The following is a 20063-nucleotide window of genomic DNA, read 5'->3' as shown; positions in this document are numbered from 1 at the left end:
ATGATGGAAAAATACGAATGAGTGTACATCCAATGATAATATTATATGTTTTATCTACTTCTTTACTCTAAACCAATAAATAAAATATAACGGTCTTTTAAGGGATGCAATGAAATAGAGCATTGCATTATGGGATACAATGTTACATGCGCAGGCAAAATACTAGTGTTTACTGGCCAGCAGTTGAACCGGACTGTTATTTTTGTTCATTACGAACTTCGCCTGTCCTTGATACTTTGTCACAATCTTGTAATCTAAATTCTAATCTATTCTAAATACTTTGATTATCTGGGAATACAGTGATAACTTTGGTAGCTCTACGTTGACTTGGCTTAAAATAAATTGTTATATGAAGCAAGCGTGTGTCCACCACACTGATTAATTTCCCCACACATTACTGTATCTAATGACAGATAACCAGATGCAATTTTCTCACCTATAAAGCCAATGGTTGCTTCAAATATACATTTTCCAAGATCTAAGTAGTCACAAAAGATGAAAAAAGTGTATCGATGAAGGCTAACATTTTGCATTGTGGATTGGGATCGATCGTGACATCTGAATCCATATTACTATAATAATTCTATCTACTCTATGTTGAGTGTTGTCCTCGAAGTGTGATGATCTTCAACATCTTTCTGTCTTGCATCACTGTCTTGATGTCTGGAGACCCCAGTCCAGTGTCTTGCCTTAGGATGTCAATATTAGGACAGGTCTTCCTGACCGTATGCTTTGGAACCTAGATAGGTTCCGTTATCATTGAGGTATATTTTTTCGAAGAAGAGCAGGTAGGGCAACTATTTGATTAAATTTCTACATGTTCATACTACATATTCTGAAAATATTAGAAAATTAGCACGGGTCTGTTTTTTTAAATCACATTTTTATTCCTAAAATCGGGGTTATAGCGTCCTCAACGAGCACTCTCTCCATAGGGCTAAATGTAAAGACAGTTATAGAAAATGGCCCCCAAATAAAAATGCCTCGTTCATTTTTCCTCAAATTGTGCATATGAAGTAGATTTAACATCTGGAATGTAATGCAAGTGGTTTCGTTGCTGCTCTTCTAAATTCATTTATAAAATGTCCGCCACAGACCGAGGTGATGCAGGTTCAGTATTGTTTCTATAGGATCTTGTCCGTAAGCTTAGGAGGTCTCCGTATACACTAGTGGAAAATTTGCAATGAGAATTCTTTCAAAACGATGAGAATTGGACAAAAGTATGAGAATTTAAAAATTCTCATTCAAATGAATGAGAAATACCAATTAACGTGTCAAACACCTGTCACATTGTTTTAAATGCGAAAATTAACCACTTGTGACAGGTTGTTGACACGGTAATTAATATTTCTCATTCATTTGGATGAGAAAATTTTATATAAATGAGAAAATTTTAAATTCTCATACTTTTGTCCAATTCTCATCGTTTTGAAAGAATTCTCATTTTAAATTTTCCACTAGTGATAGCTCTCTATTTATTGTCATGACATTTTCTTGAGTTTGGTAACGAAACAAAGCAAAGCCTGGTTAACACAATCTATTAATATGTCCCACATAATGAAAATCACCTTTGCTTAACTTATACAAAGGGCAAAATTTTTTGAAAACGAAATTTAACAGATAAAATTTCCCAGGCAAAAAAGTATTGTGATCTCGATTTTGCATATAAATGTACTGATATGTTACCAATCATAAAATCCTAAATTATGCACATGCCTCAAGTCAGTCAACTTAGAGAAAGCAGTGTGTCCTTGCTCAACGTCAATAGAGACTATGACGTCAACATCGTTGTCTGCTACACGCAGCACGTAGTATAAAACGCCATTCTTTTGGTCCAGATTGACAACAGTCCCACCGTAGTATTGTTCAAATGTACCTGTAAATACGATAATAATTATATGGTTATAATGGTCCTCGCAGAATGATGAACACTAGATAACCAAAAAACCGTATAGTTGTATTTTACTGATCGTAGAGGGCGACAATCCCTGCCTATGTGGCGTAAGGCACTTTGCGGTGTTATTTAGAGACCATTTAGTATTATATTCACCAGTATGCGGCAAAAATACGTCGATATTAGTTGCAAATGATGTATGCTGATGCTTAAGGATTTTTATTAGGTACCGTAATATTTAGCGTAGATGAAGACTCAAAAATTAGAAGGCAGTGAATACAATAAAAGTAAAGAAATCAATATATATATTGAATTGGGACCGCAACATTTTTGAAAAGTCGTAATCTTTATGAACTATGACCTGATTGAACTATGACCTAAAACTCTACCACATAGGTATTAACTAGTTTGGTTGAATGACATCACTTCAGAATGTTCTGAAGGATCGGACCACCATATTGGCCACATAGATCTTACTACCCATGGGTGCAAGAGTGTACCGGTCATAAGTATTTTTTAAGTTAAGGGGGTCAACTTAAACATTTTCATGGAGCGATTTTTAAATCCAACCATCGCTTTTGTTAAAGATATGTTAAAGCGTTGAGCCTAGAAATATTTGACCTCGGTGTTTACAAAATTATAACCATTTTGTCACGATTATGATAAAGCTACATAGGAGCCACGTTAGAATTTGAAGACAAAGATATTGTGATGCAAATTGATGGCACAAGTGTCTTACCTTCAGGTACAATGTCAAAGACCTTTTTTATGGTTCCGTTATTAGGGTTGACTTCAACAAGAGACCACGCAGGGTATGGTGTGCCATATAAACCCGGTGACATCGCGAAGAGCTGACCTAAAGAAACAGAGAAACGCGATAAAGATACAGATAAATAGTGACATAATCTGTTCCGTTAATGCCTTCCTATCGAAATGTCTCTGAGTTGGCTCAGGTGTGTTGTATTAATTTACATTATATGAGACCCAATTATGCCATTACTATCTGTTTCAGTTCATGTGACACCTCTTGCATGTCGTGCTGGGTTAGGATATGATATGGGGTAGTGGGTCCATTGGGATTATTGAGGTGCAGCTGATTATACCAAATAATTCATCTAGTAAGGCACCAATCATTATGCCTACGGCAGGAGGAAAATTGGCACGGTTGCTTGATGGGGTGTAGAACTGTATTCATATTTTTAAAAGCAAAGTTGAACACTGGCGGCGCTATTTATCTTAAATCTTGTTTGCATCTTTACAAGGGTATATACTTGTACAAAGACATTAAACGTCGGAAACATGGGTAACAAATAGGAAGGGAACTTCTAAAAAAATTTATCGTGTAATGAAAGGAATAACTCATATTAATATTTGGTTAAATAAAACTTAAAAGATATAAATAGCGCCCTCAATTAGCACACAAATATAATATAATTTGTAGAATAAAACTTACCACAAAAGGCAAAAAAAGATGAAAAAATTTATAATAAAAAAAGGAAAATATAATGTTAAAAATAAATACCAAAATATATTATGTTTATATTAAAATGATAGCTATCCAGGTCTAGAATTACAAATTATATGTTGTGCTAGAAAAATTAATAAATGATCATATCAAGCAACCGTGTTTAGAGGGGATCTGAATGTTTGTGGGGTCCTGAGGGAGTAATCTGAAATATTTCTTTTCACTAAGAAGGGTAAATGGTAAGTTATAAACGGATAAAACAGGGAAGAGAGATGAAGTTGGGAACGCGGAAACTTGCGTTATTTTTTTATGCAACTTAATACTAGTATTCGCTACCTGGTTCATATAAACGTCTAAAAAAAGTCACTGACCTCCATTAAATAATGACCATTATTCAAAAACGGGTGATTGTATTACAACTCTGTAAAATGCGGTTGAAGCTAAATTTATTTCTGCACATTTTGTCACCTCATTTGTAGCAATTGACTAAATATTGACGTCACAGCGTACATTCAAATCAATGTAGCCCAAGATTTGAAAGTTGCAGTAAATTCTATTGATTTTGCATTCAGTGTAATGGAAGGAAATCTGTGTAATGATATCTGGGTGTTTTTGTATTGTACATGTTATATGTAAGTGCAACTTTCAAATCTGGACCTCACTACATTAAATTGACCGGTGTTTTATAGTTTTCTGGGCTATCGTATCAAATGAGGTGTCAAAATGCGCAGAAATAAATTCTGCTTCCAACGCATTTGACAGATTTGCAGTACAATAGCTCCTTGTTGAATAATGGCCATTATTTAAGGGGGGTTAGTTACTTTTTTTGAGATGTTTACTTCCCCTGCCTTAGGGTCAAATTGGGATCTCTTGACATCTTAAACCGGGTCGTGCGGTATCAGAATGTAAAAGTTTATTTAAAAGTTGAATTTTGTTGTTCCTGGTTGTTATTGTTGTTGTTGTTGTTGTTGCTGCTGCTGCTACTGTTGTTGTTGTTGTTGTTGTTGTTGTTGTTGTTGTTGTTGTTGTTGTTGCATAGTTGCCTACCTGTCTTTTCATACACCTGGATGGCAGATATTGTATATTCGCTAACATCAAGTTCCGTCATGCGAGTTACGTTCCTAAGATTCAAACAAGCAAACGGTGGTTACCAGTCACGTTTTATCTAGGGCCTGGAAGAATCCATGTTCACTATTAATGACATGTCAGATGTTACTCGCGGGATTTAACTTATATATTTCCGTGTTACCGATTGTAAACTGGAATTGTTGTATAACATATTTTTAGCTCGTTATCTAATATTTAGTTCGTTTACAATATCGCCAAAAGACTTTTCAGAGACGGTTTGATTTGGCCATACCTTCATTTGTTGTGCGTTCGTATTACAATACCAGGATGGGCTGTTTCCAGCCGGGGTTTCCAGCGCTGGGAAAACAATGGCAACGGGGCAGCCAATTGCAGACACGGGAAAAGCTTTCTGGGGAAACACGCTAATTTTGTAGTTAGTGTTGCATACTGCCGTTAAAAACCTATCTAACGCGAGGTACTTTACGCGATTAACTGAGTAGCGTCCAAGAAAAAACATGATCACTGTAAACAAATCAGTAATGTATCCCTATAGGCTGAATCCTTCATCGTCTACAACTGCGCATGTTATTTTGTTGTGACGATTGAAAAACTTCGTATCGTGTCGGAGTGAAGAAAATATTTGCGCACGCATTTGGCCACGATTCAACAACGCGATTTTCGATACGCACGCGTTTTACTGTGTCTTTGTGACAGAAGCGCTAGGCTCGCTGAATGTACTGAAAATGCGTAGCAAATAACAAACGCGTTTAAAAGGTTACGTTGGACATAACTGCGCAGACTCATACCGTCATATCCGGGTGGTAGGTCCGACGCAAACTTTACCCGGTCTCAGTCGTCAACACATAATTTTGACGGCTTAGGTCGTCACTTTAATGTCGCACTATATGAACAGAATAATACACCGGGATGTGGACGTGGACAATTTATATCTTAAGGGCTGGGGTATGAACGTTTGGACAGTATTTATTGTGGGACATTAGAGCACATCAGACATATCGAATTACATTCTGAATACGAAGAATGTCCTTCTGATATCAAATAATTTTGATTTTTTGAAATTCGCAATGTAATACACATTTTGTGGAAAATGATTAGAAATTGATATTTTTGATATTTAACAGTACTCGAAGTAAACTTTATAAATCTGATGATTTATACCTAAAGTGTATATAGGTGGGATGAAAAGCCGACAATCAATTGAAAATTTTGACCTTTCGTATTGAAGATATGATTTTTTTCTCAAAACACCAACAAAAATCAGGTCTTTTGGGGGAAAAAATCCATACCTTCAACATGAAAGGTCAAACTTTTCAATTGATCGTCGGCTTTTCCTCCCAGCTACATACACTTTAAGAATATATCATTAGATTTATAAAAATTACTTCGAGGACTGTCATATATCAAAATGTGAAAAATATCAAATTTTAATAATTTGTCATAAAATTTGTATTATATCGTGAACTTCAAAAAATTAAAATTATTTGATATCAGAAAGACATTGTTCGTATTCAGAATGCAATTCGATATGTCTGATGTGCTCTCATGTCCCACAAAAAATACTGTCGAAACGCTCAAAACGTTCATTCCAGATCCCTGAATGTTATTCGCCACATTACGGTAATTACAACGAATTTTCTTACTTTTTGCCAATATCAAAAGTGTAAATTCTTGACTTCAACGCCAACGCTGAGTTTTCGTTTCCAATCAATACATAATAAAGTTGCTTGGTCAGATCGACGGTTGCCCATAAGAAGTTAACATACAATGTTTCCGGTTTGTCGGCCTTGTACAATACCTGGTAAACTCCCATGTAGGTCAAGGTTGCAAACTTGAAAGTAAAATTACCTTGAACGAAAAAGAAAATATGTGTCATGCAAGTAGTCACAAAATCCGAGGAGTTGCTAGTCGTTTACTTTTAGAACAAAGTTTTGAAAATAAGAAACCCGTATTATAAAATAACTTTTAAATATGTGTCATGCATATAAAAAACCAATCACAGATGCCGTATTTTCCACTAGTCACCAGCTATATAGAAGCTCACACAGCTCTTATGATGATATTCACTCAACCATGTAGTGTAAACAGAGATTGTGTACAGACAAGACACTGCTTGCTTGAACGAAATTGTGCGCTCAGGTGTGTCGAAGTGGTAACTGTGCATAGAAGCGTTTATAAGAGAATCGTTTTGTAGCCAAATCTTTGCATATATTAGAGTCACGCGGTAGCCGTGACCAGCAAGTTTTAAAAAAAAAAGACTGATAAAGAAGACTACTAACAGATGCTCCCGCGAGACTATATTTACACCTAACATTAAAACACTTGACTTCTATTGTTCGATGTTATTTTTCGCTGGGTACAAAATGTATCTAAAACCATGCTAAATGTTATTTACAGTCCCAGGTGTAATATCGTGACAACTCATTAATTCCAAAAGGGCCACCAATCCTACAGTCAATCATTGTTCGTAATAAACAAATATTTTTGCTTCCATTTCACGCGGTATTTCATAGCGAAAATTAGTTGCAAATCATACTGATCCAGAATTTTTGGACACTGCTACAGGTCTACCTGGTTATCACCTTCACACTACTTTTTCAGATTCACTTCCAAATATACCCTAGCAGGTTCCTGGATACCCTACATACAAATTCTGAGCCACATTCGCCAAAAAATCAAGTTTTTCACCATTCTTTTGTTCATATCGGACGACGCATCCATTTATATAATAAATGCTGTATTTCGACACAGTAATTTATAGCAGAGGCCCGTGGTCTAATGGTTAGGGCGCTTGACTCCAGATACGCTATCCCGAGTTCGAAACCCGGTGACCGACTGATGTTGTTCTTCAATGTTTTATTAAACAATTTATTGTCATTAATCAAGGATAACATAATTTTAAACATCCAGTGCTATTGTGATATTATTTTTTTTATTAAAGCAAGTTGTTTGATTCTCATGGAAATTGTTTATTGTGTTAAGGGCCTATTTAAAAACACAGCATAATGAGATACAACACCATCAAGGATCAAAAGAAATCTGAATAACCAAGAAACTAGATCAGGTATTATAGGGTATGCAATACGACGTTACTCATTGTTATTCTAATTTAAATATATTTTGTCCTACCACGGGCAAATTCGCATGATAATAGGACAATAAAACATGATTGTGATATGTATGAATGGTTGTTGAATCGATTCAGAGACCTGACTCTCTGTCATCTTCAGCTATCGTAGAACATGACAATTGTCATACCGTCCCGATAGGTTGATTACAAACACTCTGTAGGTGTGGAAAATTGTTCCGCTAGTATGGAAGGCCAGCAGGAAAAAAATATCCAAATAACATTTATCAAGCATATATAGTACGGAAGCGTCTATGTGACACAACTTGACAAGATAATTATCTTGCCATGTCGACTTATTATCAGCATTATGTCAACATGACGATATAAAATATCTCGCCAAGACAACTGAACAAACAAATCAACATGGCAAGATAAATTGTCATGCTAAGTCGACATACCAAAAATGGATATCGTCTTCGCGAAATAAATTATTATGCCAAGTCAATTTAGCAACAAATTAATGTCTACATAGCAGGATATTTTGTCACGTCCAGTTGACTTAACAAACAATATAAGTCAACATGGTAAGATTAAATTATCATACCAAGGAATAGTAATTTTTGACACCGTAGAATTTAAATTATTGAAAAGCATCCTCGGGATGTAGAGGAGGGGGCGGCCCGAAATTAAAGGGAAAATTAAATCTCAAAAGACCGCCGACAACCGCCGCTCAATAGGGATATCCAACTAGCAGGGCTACAAAGAACCACAAACCGCGAAATTTGGATATCCAGCTAGATTGCCCCGCAGGACTCAGGAACCACAAATCTTGAAATATGGATATCCTACAAATTAAAACCACAAACCGCGAAAAACCGCCAACAACTGCCGCTTAATAGAAATATTCAACTATATTGCCCCGCAGGGCTACAAAGAACCACAAACCGTGAAATTTGGATATCCAACTAGATTGCCCCGCAGGGCTATAAAGAACCATAAACCGCGAAATAGGGATGTCCAACAAGTTTTAACTATAAATTAGCCCTCGATAGAGGGCAAAGCTTGCAGGATTAGGGAAATTATAACCACGAACCGCGAAAGTTGCCTTAACAAACAATATAAGTCAACATAGTAAGATACATTACCATACCAAGTAATAGTAATTTTTGACACCGTATAATTACAATTTTTGAAAAGCATCCTCGGGATGAAGAGGAGGGGCGGCCCGAAATTAAAGGGAAAATTAAATCTCAAAAGACCGCCGACAACCACCGCTCAATAGGGATATCCAACTAGATTGTCCCGCAGGGCTACAAAGAACCACAAACCGCGAAATTTGGATATCCAGCTAGATTGCCCCGCAGGAATCAGGAACCACAAATCTTGAAATATGGATATCCTACCAATTAAAACCACAAACCGCGAAAAACCGCAAAAACTGCCGCTCAATAGAAATATCCAACTAGATTGCCCTGCAGGGCTATAAAGAACCCCACACCGCGAAATATGGATGTCCAACAAGTTTTAACTATAAATTAGCCCTCGATTAAGGGCAAGGCTATTCAATCAAGAGATATTCAACTAGATTGCCTGCAGGGCTACAAAGAACCACAGACGGCGAAATTTGGAAATCCAACTAGATTGCCCCGCAGGGCTACAAAGAACCACACACCGCGAAATATGGATATCCAACAAGCTTAAACAATATCAGCCACGATAGAGGACAGGGTTTGAAGAATAAAGGAATACCACGAACCGCGAAAGACCGCCAACAACCGCCGCTCAATAGAGATATCCAACTAGATTGCCTGCAGGGCACACCGTCGACGTCCTATACGATAAATATAAATTTAATACTCCGTTGGTGAGCGACGGGCGAGTGGTAGTGAGCGACAGGCGAGTGGTATTTCACTGAACGCAAGAAAAGGAGTTCTATCTGATTGGCTAGCAATCGATCGCTTAGGTCGCTCAGTAGTCAACTACAAACTCATGCATTCAATTCGATTGAAATCGATTATTCTATTATTGACGAAGATAAAGAGCGTGATAGTGTGTCAATAATGTACATTGTATTGCACCTGGTTTTACCAGCATTCCTTTATAAAATAATTTTCTCAAAGAGTTGAATATTATCAAAATTTTTACCCAGGATTTCAAATTTTTACCCGCAAATTGCAGTTAAACATATCCACAGCAAAATACCGGTCCTCACTAATTAGTACATTTAATTTCCAGTTAGTACATTTAAACGAAACCTGTGATTTACGTGACAACAAATAAACTTTTCTTACAATAGAAATATCATATGGGATACTGATATGGTAGGCCGCAACCGCCACAACGTGGAGCTGCTACGCGTAGCTGACTTTTTGTTCCGTGGAGCCAAATTGACCAATCATGTTAGAGTTTTTCATTACTCGGAGGTAAAACTGACCAATCAAGTACGACTTACTCATTACGTGAAGCGAATTTAGTCATTAAGAATTTGCCAGACGAGCTTCACGTAGTTGCAAGATATCCTCGGTCACGATAGTTATGATTCAAAAAGTAATTTATGAAAAGTACGAACCGACTTATTATTAAGATGGACATGCACTCACAAGAAACTCATACAGTATTGCACACAACTATACAGCTAGGCAGAGTGGTGGTAAACCATGCACACAATTCTGCGATCTGCAGTGTATCGCCGGGAGCTGATTTGTACATCTTGCGCGGCGTGGCCTGCGGAATTCGACCTTCAGCAAACCAGTTCGGATTTACTTTATATACTAGTAGTAGGCCATACATACTGTAGTTACGGTACTGCCCGTTTTCCTGTACACAATACTCAGTGCGCTCACCATTGACGCGTGACCTAGTGTATGTTAGAAGTATTATGCCATTGCCTATATGACGTCACTGTGTAAAAAATAACCAGTCAATATTTAAAGTATTCTCTGAAATTCTAGAAAATATAGTTTTGTAACATTTCCTAAATTTTTAGCTAATTTAGGTGTTTGGAAATATTGGTACTTTTGTGTTTTAGGAAGGATATGTAAACGACAGATAACACCAAAAAATATGAACAAATTATTTCTAAACCGTGTTAAGTCTGCAAACCATTATGCTTCTCATTTTCAAGAACGCTGGTTAACAATAAGCAGACTATTGTCTCATTTCGTAAACAAAAGCCCAACAGTATTGTTACCTTGCGTTCGCTTTATAATCATTCACCCAACTGAAACTATAATACCAGCTCATTGTTCATTGCACAGGTAAAACAGACACAAGTGCAGTGTGTATTTAACCAGAGAAGATCTGATGTAACATAGTTGAGCTGTTTTCATTGAGTGTTATCTTGGTTTAATAGCTTTTAATGGGGTTTAAGTCCTTCAAAGGTCGTGGTGAATTCTACTGTAGACATGACTGCATCATGATTATTTTAAAGTCAACAACATTCAACAATATGATCACCGTGATAGTATGACAGTATCAGTACCGTGGGTGTCAGTGATCCTGGCCTGACACAGTAGACAAACAAACAAACACGCCACACACATGGCACATGCATGCAAGGTAACATTGACTATACACTAATCAAACAATGGTATTGATCCTGTACAACTGTTTGTGGTTTATTTACATTCGATTCATTTAAAATCCACATAGTAAACATTAATTTTGGCAAGAGTTTTTCTCTCTGGAACGATGATGCATCAACTGGCTCCGCGTAATGAAAAGATCTAACATGATTGGTCAATTTAGCTCCGCGAAGCGAAAAGTAAGCTACGCGTAGCAGCTCCACGTTGTGGCGGTTACGGCCAGCCATATACTGATCATGCGAAAATCGTAAAACATAGAATAGAAACAGTGTGGCCGGCTCTCAAAATCTCAAATTGTATGCATAGCCTGAGTCGCACGGCCTATCTCGAACAAAATAGCTCAAAATCACCATGCGTAGTTGTTGAAAAACGTGAGGATTTATCGTACTACCACGGCAATTTTTAACACGAAGATATAGGGATGGTGACGGTGTGCAGGGCTACAACGAACCACAAACGGCGACATTTGGATATCCAACTAGATTGCCCCAGGGCTACAAAGAACCACTTACATTTTAGTTATAGGTATAGCTACATATACTCGTATTTTTATTATCATAAATCAAGGATAATATTATTCAAACTTCTATTTTTCGCTTTATTCGTCTTATGGAGTACTTCGTAACCGGATGACTTTTCAAGCTTGGAGCTACTCGGCTTCATTCATAAAAAGAAAGCAAATCTACCAAAAAACGTTGACAACGTAAAAAAGCAGCAAGTTTAAAAAGCCCCCACCTCGGCTCACTTTTTGAAACTTGGTCCCATTTGTAAAAGATACTGATTTAAACTTTGTCATAATTATCAACTTAAAACATTTGCAGAAGTGTTATGTATCTTTAATTTGCCGATGCGATATTAAGTTGTCAGCATTCTGGAACGATCAGAAAGGTTGTTCTTGGCCAATATCCTATATGTGACCGTCCACGGCGAATGAGCCGTAAATTCCTCCCCCGGTCAATTTTGTTTTATTTCGTGTTTAAAAAATAAACATCATAAACTTAAAAATGGTATATCATTTGACTTCAAACGATACCCAGAAGCGGAGTTATGGTTAGTTAAACTTTGCTCCTTCAACAAAATTATAGCTTTTTCATTTCTATGTGTGTCTCTTTTTCCACATTGCTGGCAATAAATATCAAACAGTCATAATTGGCGGTCATTTCAAATCATCCCCGAGTCAACGAGGTTTAAGAAGGTTTTCTCATTGTTAATTGTTGGTCATGCATACCTATACAAAATACAATGCCTGGTAACCCACCACTTGAAAAGGATTAAGCAAAAGCAAACCCGGGAAGCAAACAAAGACCAGAGCTATTAAAAGTTCTATAGCCATCTAAGGTAGAAGCTTATTATCCACTTCAATAATAGGATTATTGATTAGTGTTGTGACTATCGAAATAAGACAGATGTCGCCGCAGCTTAAGTGACCGATGAATACGACCTTCGTACACATTTTACACCATAACTCAGAATACAATTTAGGGAATTTACGGCTCGTTTGTGCTGCCGGGTCACATATATGTTTTGTTTTATAATAATTATTAAGTTCATGATCAATGATTGAATTAAACGAATAACAAGTAGGCATGTTAATGGCAATGATGCTATTGCTGTTGATATTCAAAATGGGACCAAGTTTCAAAAAGTGAGCCGAGGTGGGGGCTTTTTAAACTTGCTGCTTTCTTTACGTTGTCAACGTTTTTTTTGGTAGATTGAATCTTACCTGGATTTGCTTTATCATCTTCCATTTGAAATGCAAGAAATGTTGTACTTAGCAAAGGATCCAATGAAGACACGGGTAAATAATCCGGGATTTGTATCTCATATTCGTTGGCAATGACCATGGCGTAAAGATCAATCCAGATGATTTTATTGGGAGGCGAGTCTAAGCCGCCATTGTGGTGCTCCATCATAAATGAATACGGTATCTCGCGAGAAAAGCAAGCGATGTGGTCCATTACATAACGTAAAGACTGAGCACTGAAAGGTAAACAGAATTACTTAATATTTCCTTACATACAATGTAAATGTTTGAATAAAGCATATACAGGTAAGCATTCTCTTATGAATGCATCTACGCACAGTTTCCACCTCGATACACCCGTGCACACACACCTTTCCAAGCACAGCGAGTCTAGCCTCTACGTAGTCTGTTTTATAAATACACTTTTGGGTGCATAGCATCATAAGAGCTGTGTGAGATCTAGTTGAAAATAGGAATCTGTGATTTGTTTTTGTCAAAAAACGTTCCCTTCATCTAATCAGATTTTTTTCTAAATATCGAACGAAAGCTAACACTTCCCCTAAAACACCCTTTTTCATTAGGTCAACAGATAACGCAATGTTTATAGCAAGGCGAATGTGGTAAATCTGTTGAAAACGACCTATCCCAGCACATTTTTTGACCAAAATGTAGGTTTTAAAAAACAAAACCTCAAGTGTTCCTTACAATATTTTTCAACTTTTATGTTATTAAATGAAAGAGCACACTTTGTCCATATACTAGCTTCATTTTAATGCGCAATGGCCAATTCTCTTTAAATTGCAAATCTTGTGCAAAAAGTTACTATTTTCACCTGTTTTGTCATACGGTTGTAAATTCAATGAACTATGCTAAAGAGCGCTTACAAATTAATATGCAGAGCAAGCTCAAGGAATAGTTGAATACATGAATACAAAAGCCACCCAAGTCCATGGGAAGTGATTTTAAGAGAAAAACCTGTGTATCATTTTAATTCCTTCAGTTAGATTAAACTTACCTGGTCAATATGGTAAGTTTTACGTGCAAATGAGTGGATTAACCTGTATTAGGTATGACGATTAGCATTCAGGGACTTCGTGGGGTTCATTTTAAATTTTGGACTTGGGTGGTTTTTTGAATCATATACAAAGACAACAATGTTAGAATGAGATTACCACTAGTAAGATAATACAAAGTAAAGCACACAGGTATGTATAATGTTGATAAGCATTCTGCCATGTAATATAAACCACACACATTCCTTTATTAAACCCTTTTTCTTTTCAAAAGTCACTCTCTAGCAATGAATGTGTTACAAGTGGACTTTTATACATACTGGATTTCAATCAATGTGTTACAAGACTCAAATCATGGAATTGGGTGATTCTTTCATACATGCTATTTTTCACATGCCCAATAGACACTGAGGATGAATTTGAGTTGTTCTTTCATACATATGACAGGCCTAGGTATAGCAACAATTTCCCATGCTTAACTCAATTTGGCCAAAGTATGGACTTGGGTGGCTTTTGTATTCATATATTCAGTTGTCTAATCTCGTTGTCTACATATAATTTTGTGAATTTTAAAATATTCAGCATGGAAAAACAGTTCACTTTGTTACCTTATATGGTTAATATCTCAAAACAACTCAAACAAATAAAAAGCTGGTCCTGGAATGAAGTCTCAAAGCAACATTTGGTGATTTCTCCAAAATTGTTATTTTTACACAAATCTGTGTTTATGTTTCCTTGACATCTTGCACTTAACAAATGTTTACTTTTATGTGTCTTGATTGAAATGGGAAGCATGTATGAAGAAGTAAGAATTGATGGGAAGCACTGCGGCCTTTTGATTAGGGGGCGAGCTTCATAATCGAAAGGTTGTGCGTTCGATCCCCGCCACAGCATGTGTGTTGCGTAAATAAATAAATAAATAAATAAATAAATTAATTAATTAATTGATAAATAAATAAATAAATAAATAAATAAATAAATAAATAAATTAATTAATTAATTAATTAATTAATTAATTAATTAATTAATTAATTAATTAATTAATTAATTATTAATTAATTGATTGATTTAAGAAGTTGTGGTACTTTCACTACATGCATGGCTACGAATGCACAGCTGCTTTCTACCGTTCTGAAATTAGCAGCAAGCATAACTAGTTAGCGATTTTATATGGAAAATAATAGTAGTTCTTACTCAGGTGCAGGCGATCCATATTGGTACCCAGACCCCATGCTGAAGTATAAACCGCCTTTCCCATACTTCGCCCCAGTGAATGGATCAATGGATATCAGGGAGCTTCCTTCTCGTTCAGGATTCCACGCAAATCCCAATATCCTCGCCGAACTACTAAAATTACCCACATTTCCTGTAAGAATTAGTAGAAGTATAATAAACAACTATAGAACTAGCCTGTTATTATGGGACCAGCCCATTTAAACAACCCGAATGGTCATTAGACCAAAAAAGGGTTAAAGTTATGGTTTGGCGTATAGAGTTAGTGATAAGGGCTTAGGTTACAGGTTATGGTTAGGTTAATGACACTAAGAAACGTTTAATAGGATACAAAAATAAATTATAAGATTGTGTTGAAAATGGAAACCCATAGCAAAAAGAAAAAGTTCTGAGTGACCACCAGATGACCATTCGGTGATCATCAGAAACCTTTCGAGTACCTTTTCCAGAGTTATCCGAAAGTGCCCGCTAGCGGATACCTTGCGGATACCTAGCTTAAGTTATCCAAAAGTTTCCGGAAGTCTCCTTAAAACACAAATATTTCAAATTGGTTACCCAGAAGGTTTCCAGAAACTTAGCTTTTTTGTAGGAGTTACCCGGTGGTTATCCGCGTTTAAAGCAAGTAGACAAACATTCAAGCAGTATATTAAATAGAATCAACAACGAAATTCATTTAATGCAAGAAATATAATCGCCTTTACATACCTTTGTTCAAATAGTGTAATTCTGATGCCATTTTGACTTTTGGATCTACTTTGTCTGTTTTAGGAAGTGACATTTTTGGTTCCGATGAGTTATTAATACGAATATCTGCGCACTGGTAGAAAAATGCATCTCCTGGTTTGTGGGTAATGTACCGTAAGCGTAAAACACACTTATCACATTGTATGTTAGGAATATTCTGGAAGCAAAGACGGATAAACGTAAGAAAATAAGAACATGTTTCAAGCAGGGAAAGGTCAATATAGGGAATTTACAGTAGCTTACAGTTAAAATATACAAGCCGTAAGATTTATGAGCCAACAGAACCATCCAAAATGAGCAACACAATAAAAAAAAAATGAACTGTGAAATAGGCTAGCTCAGTTTACCGTATTAAATACACGGAAAGTGACAAAAGGTGTCAAGACAGGTTCTGCGTTTATCTTCGAAACGAACCACGGTGGTGATTTGAGGATGTCACCCATGAAAAGAGCGCCCTCACATTACCCACGATAATGGATTTATCTCAAAAAGTCCACATTTCAAGTTCGATCATTTTTACCGTAACGGGTCGGTATCAACAACAACAACAAAAGAAAAAAAAAGAAGCTTTTTATAATACTTACGATTGGTACACTGTAATTTTGCTGATGTGCCTGTGCGAATTCATATTTATCTCCTATCGTAATCTGTGTGTTGAAAACAGCCTTTTCATCATCGCTTGTGGCAATAGATATGTCCATGTAACCTTTAACAATATTATATTGGTGTTATTTTTATAAGTGGTTAGCAAGTAACGGTTTATTTTAATGATATGAAGAATATTGGTTTTTTTTTATATCATTTTTATATTAACGTTCTAAAGATGTTTTCACGACCTTTTAACTACCCGACGTTTAAACGTTATTAAAACGTTTCCAAACCCAAAACGCGTTTGTAACCATTTAGCACGTTTTAACGTTTTAAGGTGCATGGTACTACACCCCTTGATAAATTTGTGACAATTTTTGCATTTTTCTCAAAAGATAATAACACACTGGTAACAAAAGTTATATGTTAGGGGCAAGAAATCCAGTTACTACACTGGAATTTCAGTGACTAAAGACAAGCGGTACGTTATTCATGATAAGAAAAGAGGTACCGCTAGAATGCATGTACCTCATTTCTTAACATATATAATGAACCACTTGTCTTAAATCACTGAAATTTCAGTGAAGTAATTGGATTCCTTGCCCCTACAATATACAGAACTTTTGTTACCAGTGTGTAGCTATTTTTTGAGAAAAATGCAAAATTAGTCACAAAATTTATCAGGGGGTGTAGTACCACTTTATAAGGTTCATATTACAATAATTACCAGTACATACCAGGAAAACCTATATCATAGTGATTATAATTTTGCTGAAACCTGATAAACACAGTAGAGCCTCCGACAAAGCCAACTTTGGGCGTTTCTGGTGGCATCCCTCCGCATGGCCCTTGACGCCTTACGCATGTGTGACTTCCAGGCTGAAAGTCAATCAAACATAACATCAACATTGTTTGTAAGTAATAAATCTTTATTTATTCAGGGTTACTAAGTTCAGTAATACAATACTGGTCTCCCATGAGACCCTGATTAATTAAAAATACACAAACAAAATATAAACATAACGTTATGTAACGATAACCATTGTATTAAACATAATTTTCTAAATAAAGTTGTATTATAGTAACGAAAACAGATAGTGTTACGGGTTGTAAACGACTCAAGGCCAAAACACCTCCTACCCAAATTCACTTCAGAATGCACAACAAAACACACTGTTTGATTAAGTTATCAATATCTTAATCTTTAATGAAAAGTCAAGTATGATTTAACATTAATCTTACAAATGAACATCACACAATCAGTTAGAATCAATAAAATCATAGATACTTAATTAAATGTACTGTTTTTGCGTATAGTTCAGCGAAGTCCACTGACGACTTGAATTAAATATCCTGTGCGATAAATTCCTTGCACAGATGACAATTTCCAGAAATGGTGCTGCATTCACCAATCACTCTCTATCATTCTCCAGGAAGATTCTCTTTTGTGAAGAGACGAGCACTTCGTTACACTCGAAATTTGTTTCGATTATATTTCAATGGCATCAAAATAAAATAATGTTTCTAGTATAAAGGGGCTGTGCAATAAGGCCAAAAAATATTGTTGTGTTGCCCTCAAGTGGAAAAATGGGAAATTTGGGTAGGACGGTCGGATTTTTTTTTTTTATTGATTTTTTTTTTAAACCTTCAGTTTTTAAAAATCTCCTCAAATATTAAATAATGCTTGTTCAATTAGGGGACATTTGTCAATTTTGACTTCTGGATACCTGTTAGACAACAATTAAAGACTAGTCTTACAATAAAATATTAATTTTATGTGAAAAACATTGAGTTTTTGAACAAATCTGTAAAATCATCATTCAAAAAAAAAAAAAAAATTGCGACCCTGATTTTTCAGGATTTAGGGTAGGACGGTTGAGGGCAACACAACAATATTTTTTTTTGGCCTAATGGGGTGAAAAAAAGAAAGAAAGAGGGAACAATTTTTGACAAAACTAAAATAGGGCTTCAAATTTCGGCACGTCAAAGGAAGTGGGAAAGCGAGCAGTTGATTTTAGCAAGTCAAAGGCTGGCAAGGTATATTTGGCACACGGTTATTCTAAATTTTGCGCCGAGAGTTAGCACCAGCGCTAATGCCAATAACGACAATGAGCGCTAATTAGCACATAAGCCTACTCGCTAATTAGCAATATATGCGCTAAATAGCACTATTAGCGCTAGTCAGCGCTAATATAACGCCAATTCTAATAGCACAATTAGCGCTAATTAGTGTGATGTAGCTAATAACGCTAATTAGCGGTAACTAGCACTCTGTTGCTAGTCAGTGGGCGCAATTAGCGCTAATACTAATAGTGCAATCAGCTGCTAATACACGTGGCTGGACCGTTTATCATCGTTTATGTGTTAGTATTAGAATACGACTCTTACCTGAGATATGTCCATATCTCCTCTTTGATGCGGATGAATGATACATATGTGTCCACTACTTAATGTTACCAAGGAAACTAAAACTAGCCCCGCCAAATAAAGAAACACTGAGCAACCATGGCAAACTTGACTAAACTCCATTGTCATGATTGCGCAAAAATCACCTGACTAAAACTGTGCCACAAATGATTCAACCTCTGTTTGGGCCAGTGATTTTTGTTACCATTTTGATCACCTTGATTGTAAAGATATTATCAGGAAGTACGATTATCATTTGTAGTTTATTTGCTAAGTATAGTGAACTTTGACTGCCAGTTGACAGTATTCGCGTCACGATTGTAATATCAATGTATTTACTTACCTGGGAATTAAAGAGATATCCGTACAGTAATTTTCAAAATATATGTCAATATTTTCATCCTTGAAGGTTTCACTCAGGGTGACGAATTTGATTTTTCATACCTTTTGTTTGTCCACAATTGATGAAAACTGCATATTTATGTTTTTAAGAGTTTTCTCACATTTGAATTTGAATCAAAACTTTTGGTCAAATTGAATTTTTTTTAAATCAGATTTTGATCCTTTGACCCATATTTCTAAAACGAAGAAACAATTCAAAAATATGACTGCTTCTAGTTTTGTGTTTTCAGAACATAAATATGTAGTTTTCATAGATTTGGATATTTAAAGTAATATTTTACGGTGGACAAAAACGTGGATTGGGAAATCAAATTTGACATTTTTGACATATACATTTAAAAAATCCTGGTGTTAAAATTAGGCATGAAATTTTGTCTTTTAGTGTGTAAGATTTTTGATATTTATAGGCCTTAACTTCGCCCGCGAGCTTTTTTTGGAATTCATTTTTTAGCGTTTCAAACTAATATAGTTTACTACAGAAAGATATTTCCCACTTATGTAAGGCATATCGTGTGGGCCTATATATTATAGTTTTGTCAGAATTTCCGTTTTCATTTCACCCTTTTTTCAAGCAGAAATAGTCGATATTTCCATTGTTGTCATCCAGGTTCTTTTTAGCGTTGAAATTAATATTACATTGAAAAGGTGTAACTCAAAATTTTGCTAATTTTAACACCAAATTCGATCGTTTGTATTGCCTCATTAAATGACTGAGTGAGCCGTGTACAACAATAGCAATCGGTTGACCACCGTTCTGAATGAAAGCAGAATAATTGCAGTCCTTTGTGGCTTTACCAAACAAACGACGGAATAAAGAGCTGCTTCTTAATTTGA

The 20063-nt window shown here is 35.9% G+C and overlaps 1 protein-coding gene across 1 annotated transcript; it reads right to left on the bottom strand.

The window, feature by feature from the left end:
* Positions 1-1463: 1463 nt before the first annotated feature.
* Positions 1464-18991, bottom strand: LOC140157429 (uncharacterized). The gene is made up of 10 exons (XM_072180628.1): positions 18810-18991; positions 17159-17300; positions 16418-16539; positions 15795-15990; positions 15051-15222; positions 12823-13079; positions 6089-6293; positions 4407-4480; positions 2634-2750; positions 1464-1876 (listed from the first exon to the last, which is right to left on the bottom strand). The coding sequence occupies exons 1-10, from the start codon at positions 18954-18956 to the stop codon at positions 1683-1685; spliced, it is 1626 nt and encodes a 541-aa protein (XP_072036729.1). The 5' UTR covers positions 18957-18991; the 3' UTR covers positions 1464-1682.
* Positions 18992-20063: the final 1072 nt, after the last annotated feature.

This window comes from Amphiura filiformis, chromosome 7 (genome assembly GCF_039555335.1).
Source record: "Amphiura filiformis chromosome 7, Afil_fr2py, whole genome shotgun sequence".
In the NCBI taxonomy this organism is placed as follows: Eukaryota; Metazoa; Echinodermata; class Ophiuroidea; order Amphilepidida; family Amphiuridae; genus Amphiura; species Amphiura filiformis.
The sequence above is the reverse complement of the archived record's forward strand: the minus strand, read 5'-3'. Positions and strand labels throughout refer to the sequence as shown.

Coding starts and splice junctions, on each gene's coding strand:
- LOC140157429 (XM_072180628.1), bottom strand. CDS start 18,956: ATGACAATGGAGTTTAGTCAAGTTTGCCATGGTTGCTCAGTGTTTCTT. Junction 15,223..15,794: donor ATTACACTATTTGAACAAAG/GTATGTAAAGGC, acceptor TAATTCTTACAG/GAAATGTGGGTAATTTTAGT. Junction 1,877..2,633: donor CTTTGACATTGTACCTGAAG/GTAAGACACTTG, acceptor TCGTATTTACAG/GTACATTTGAACAATACTAC.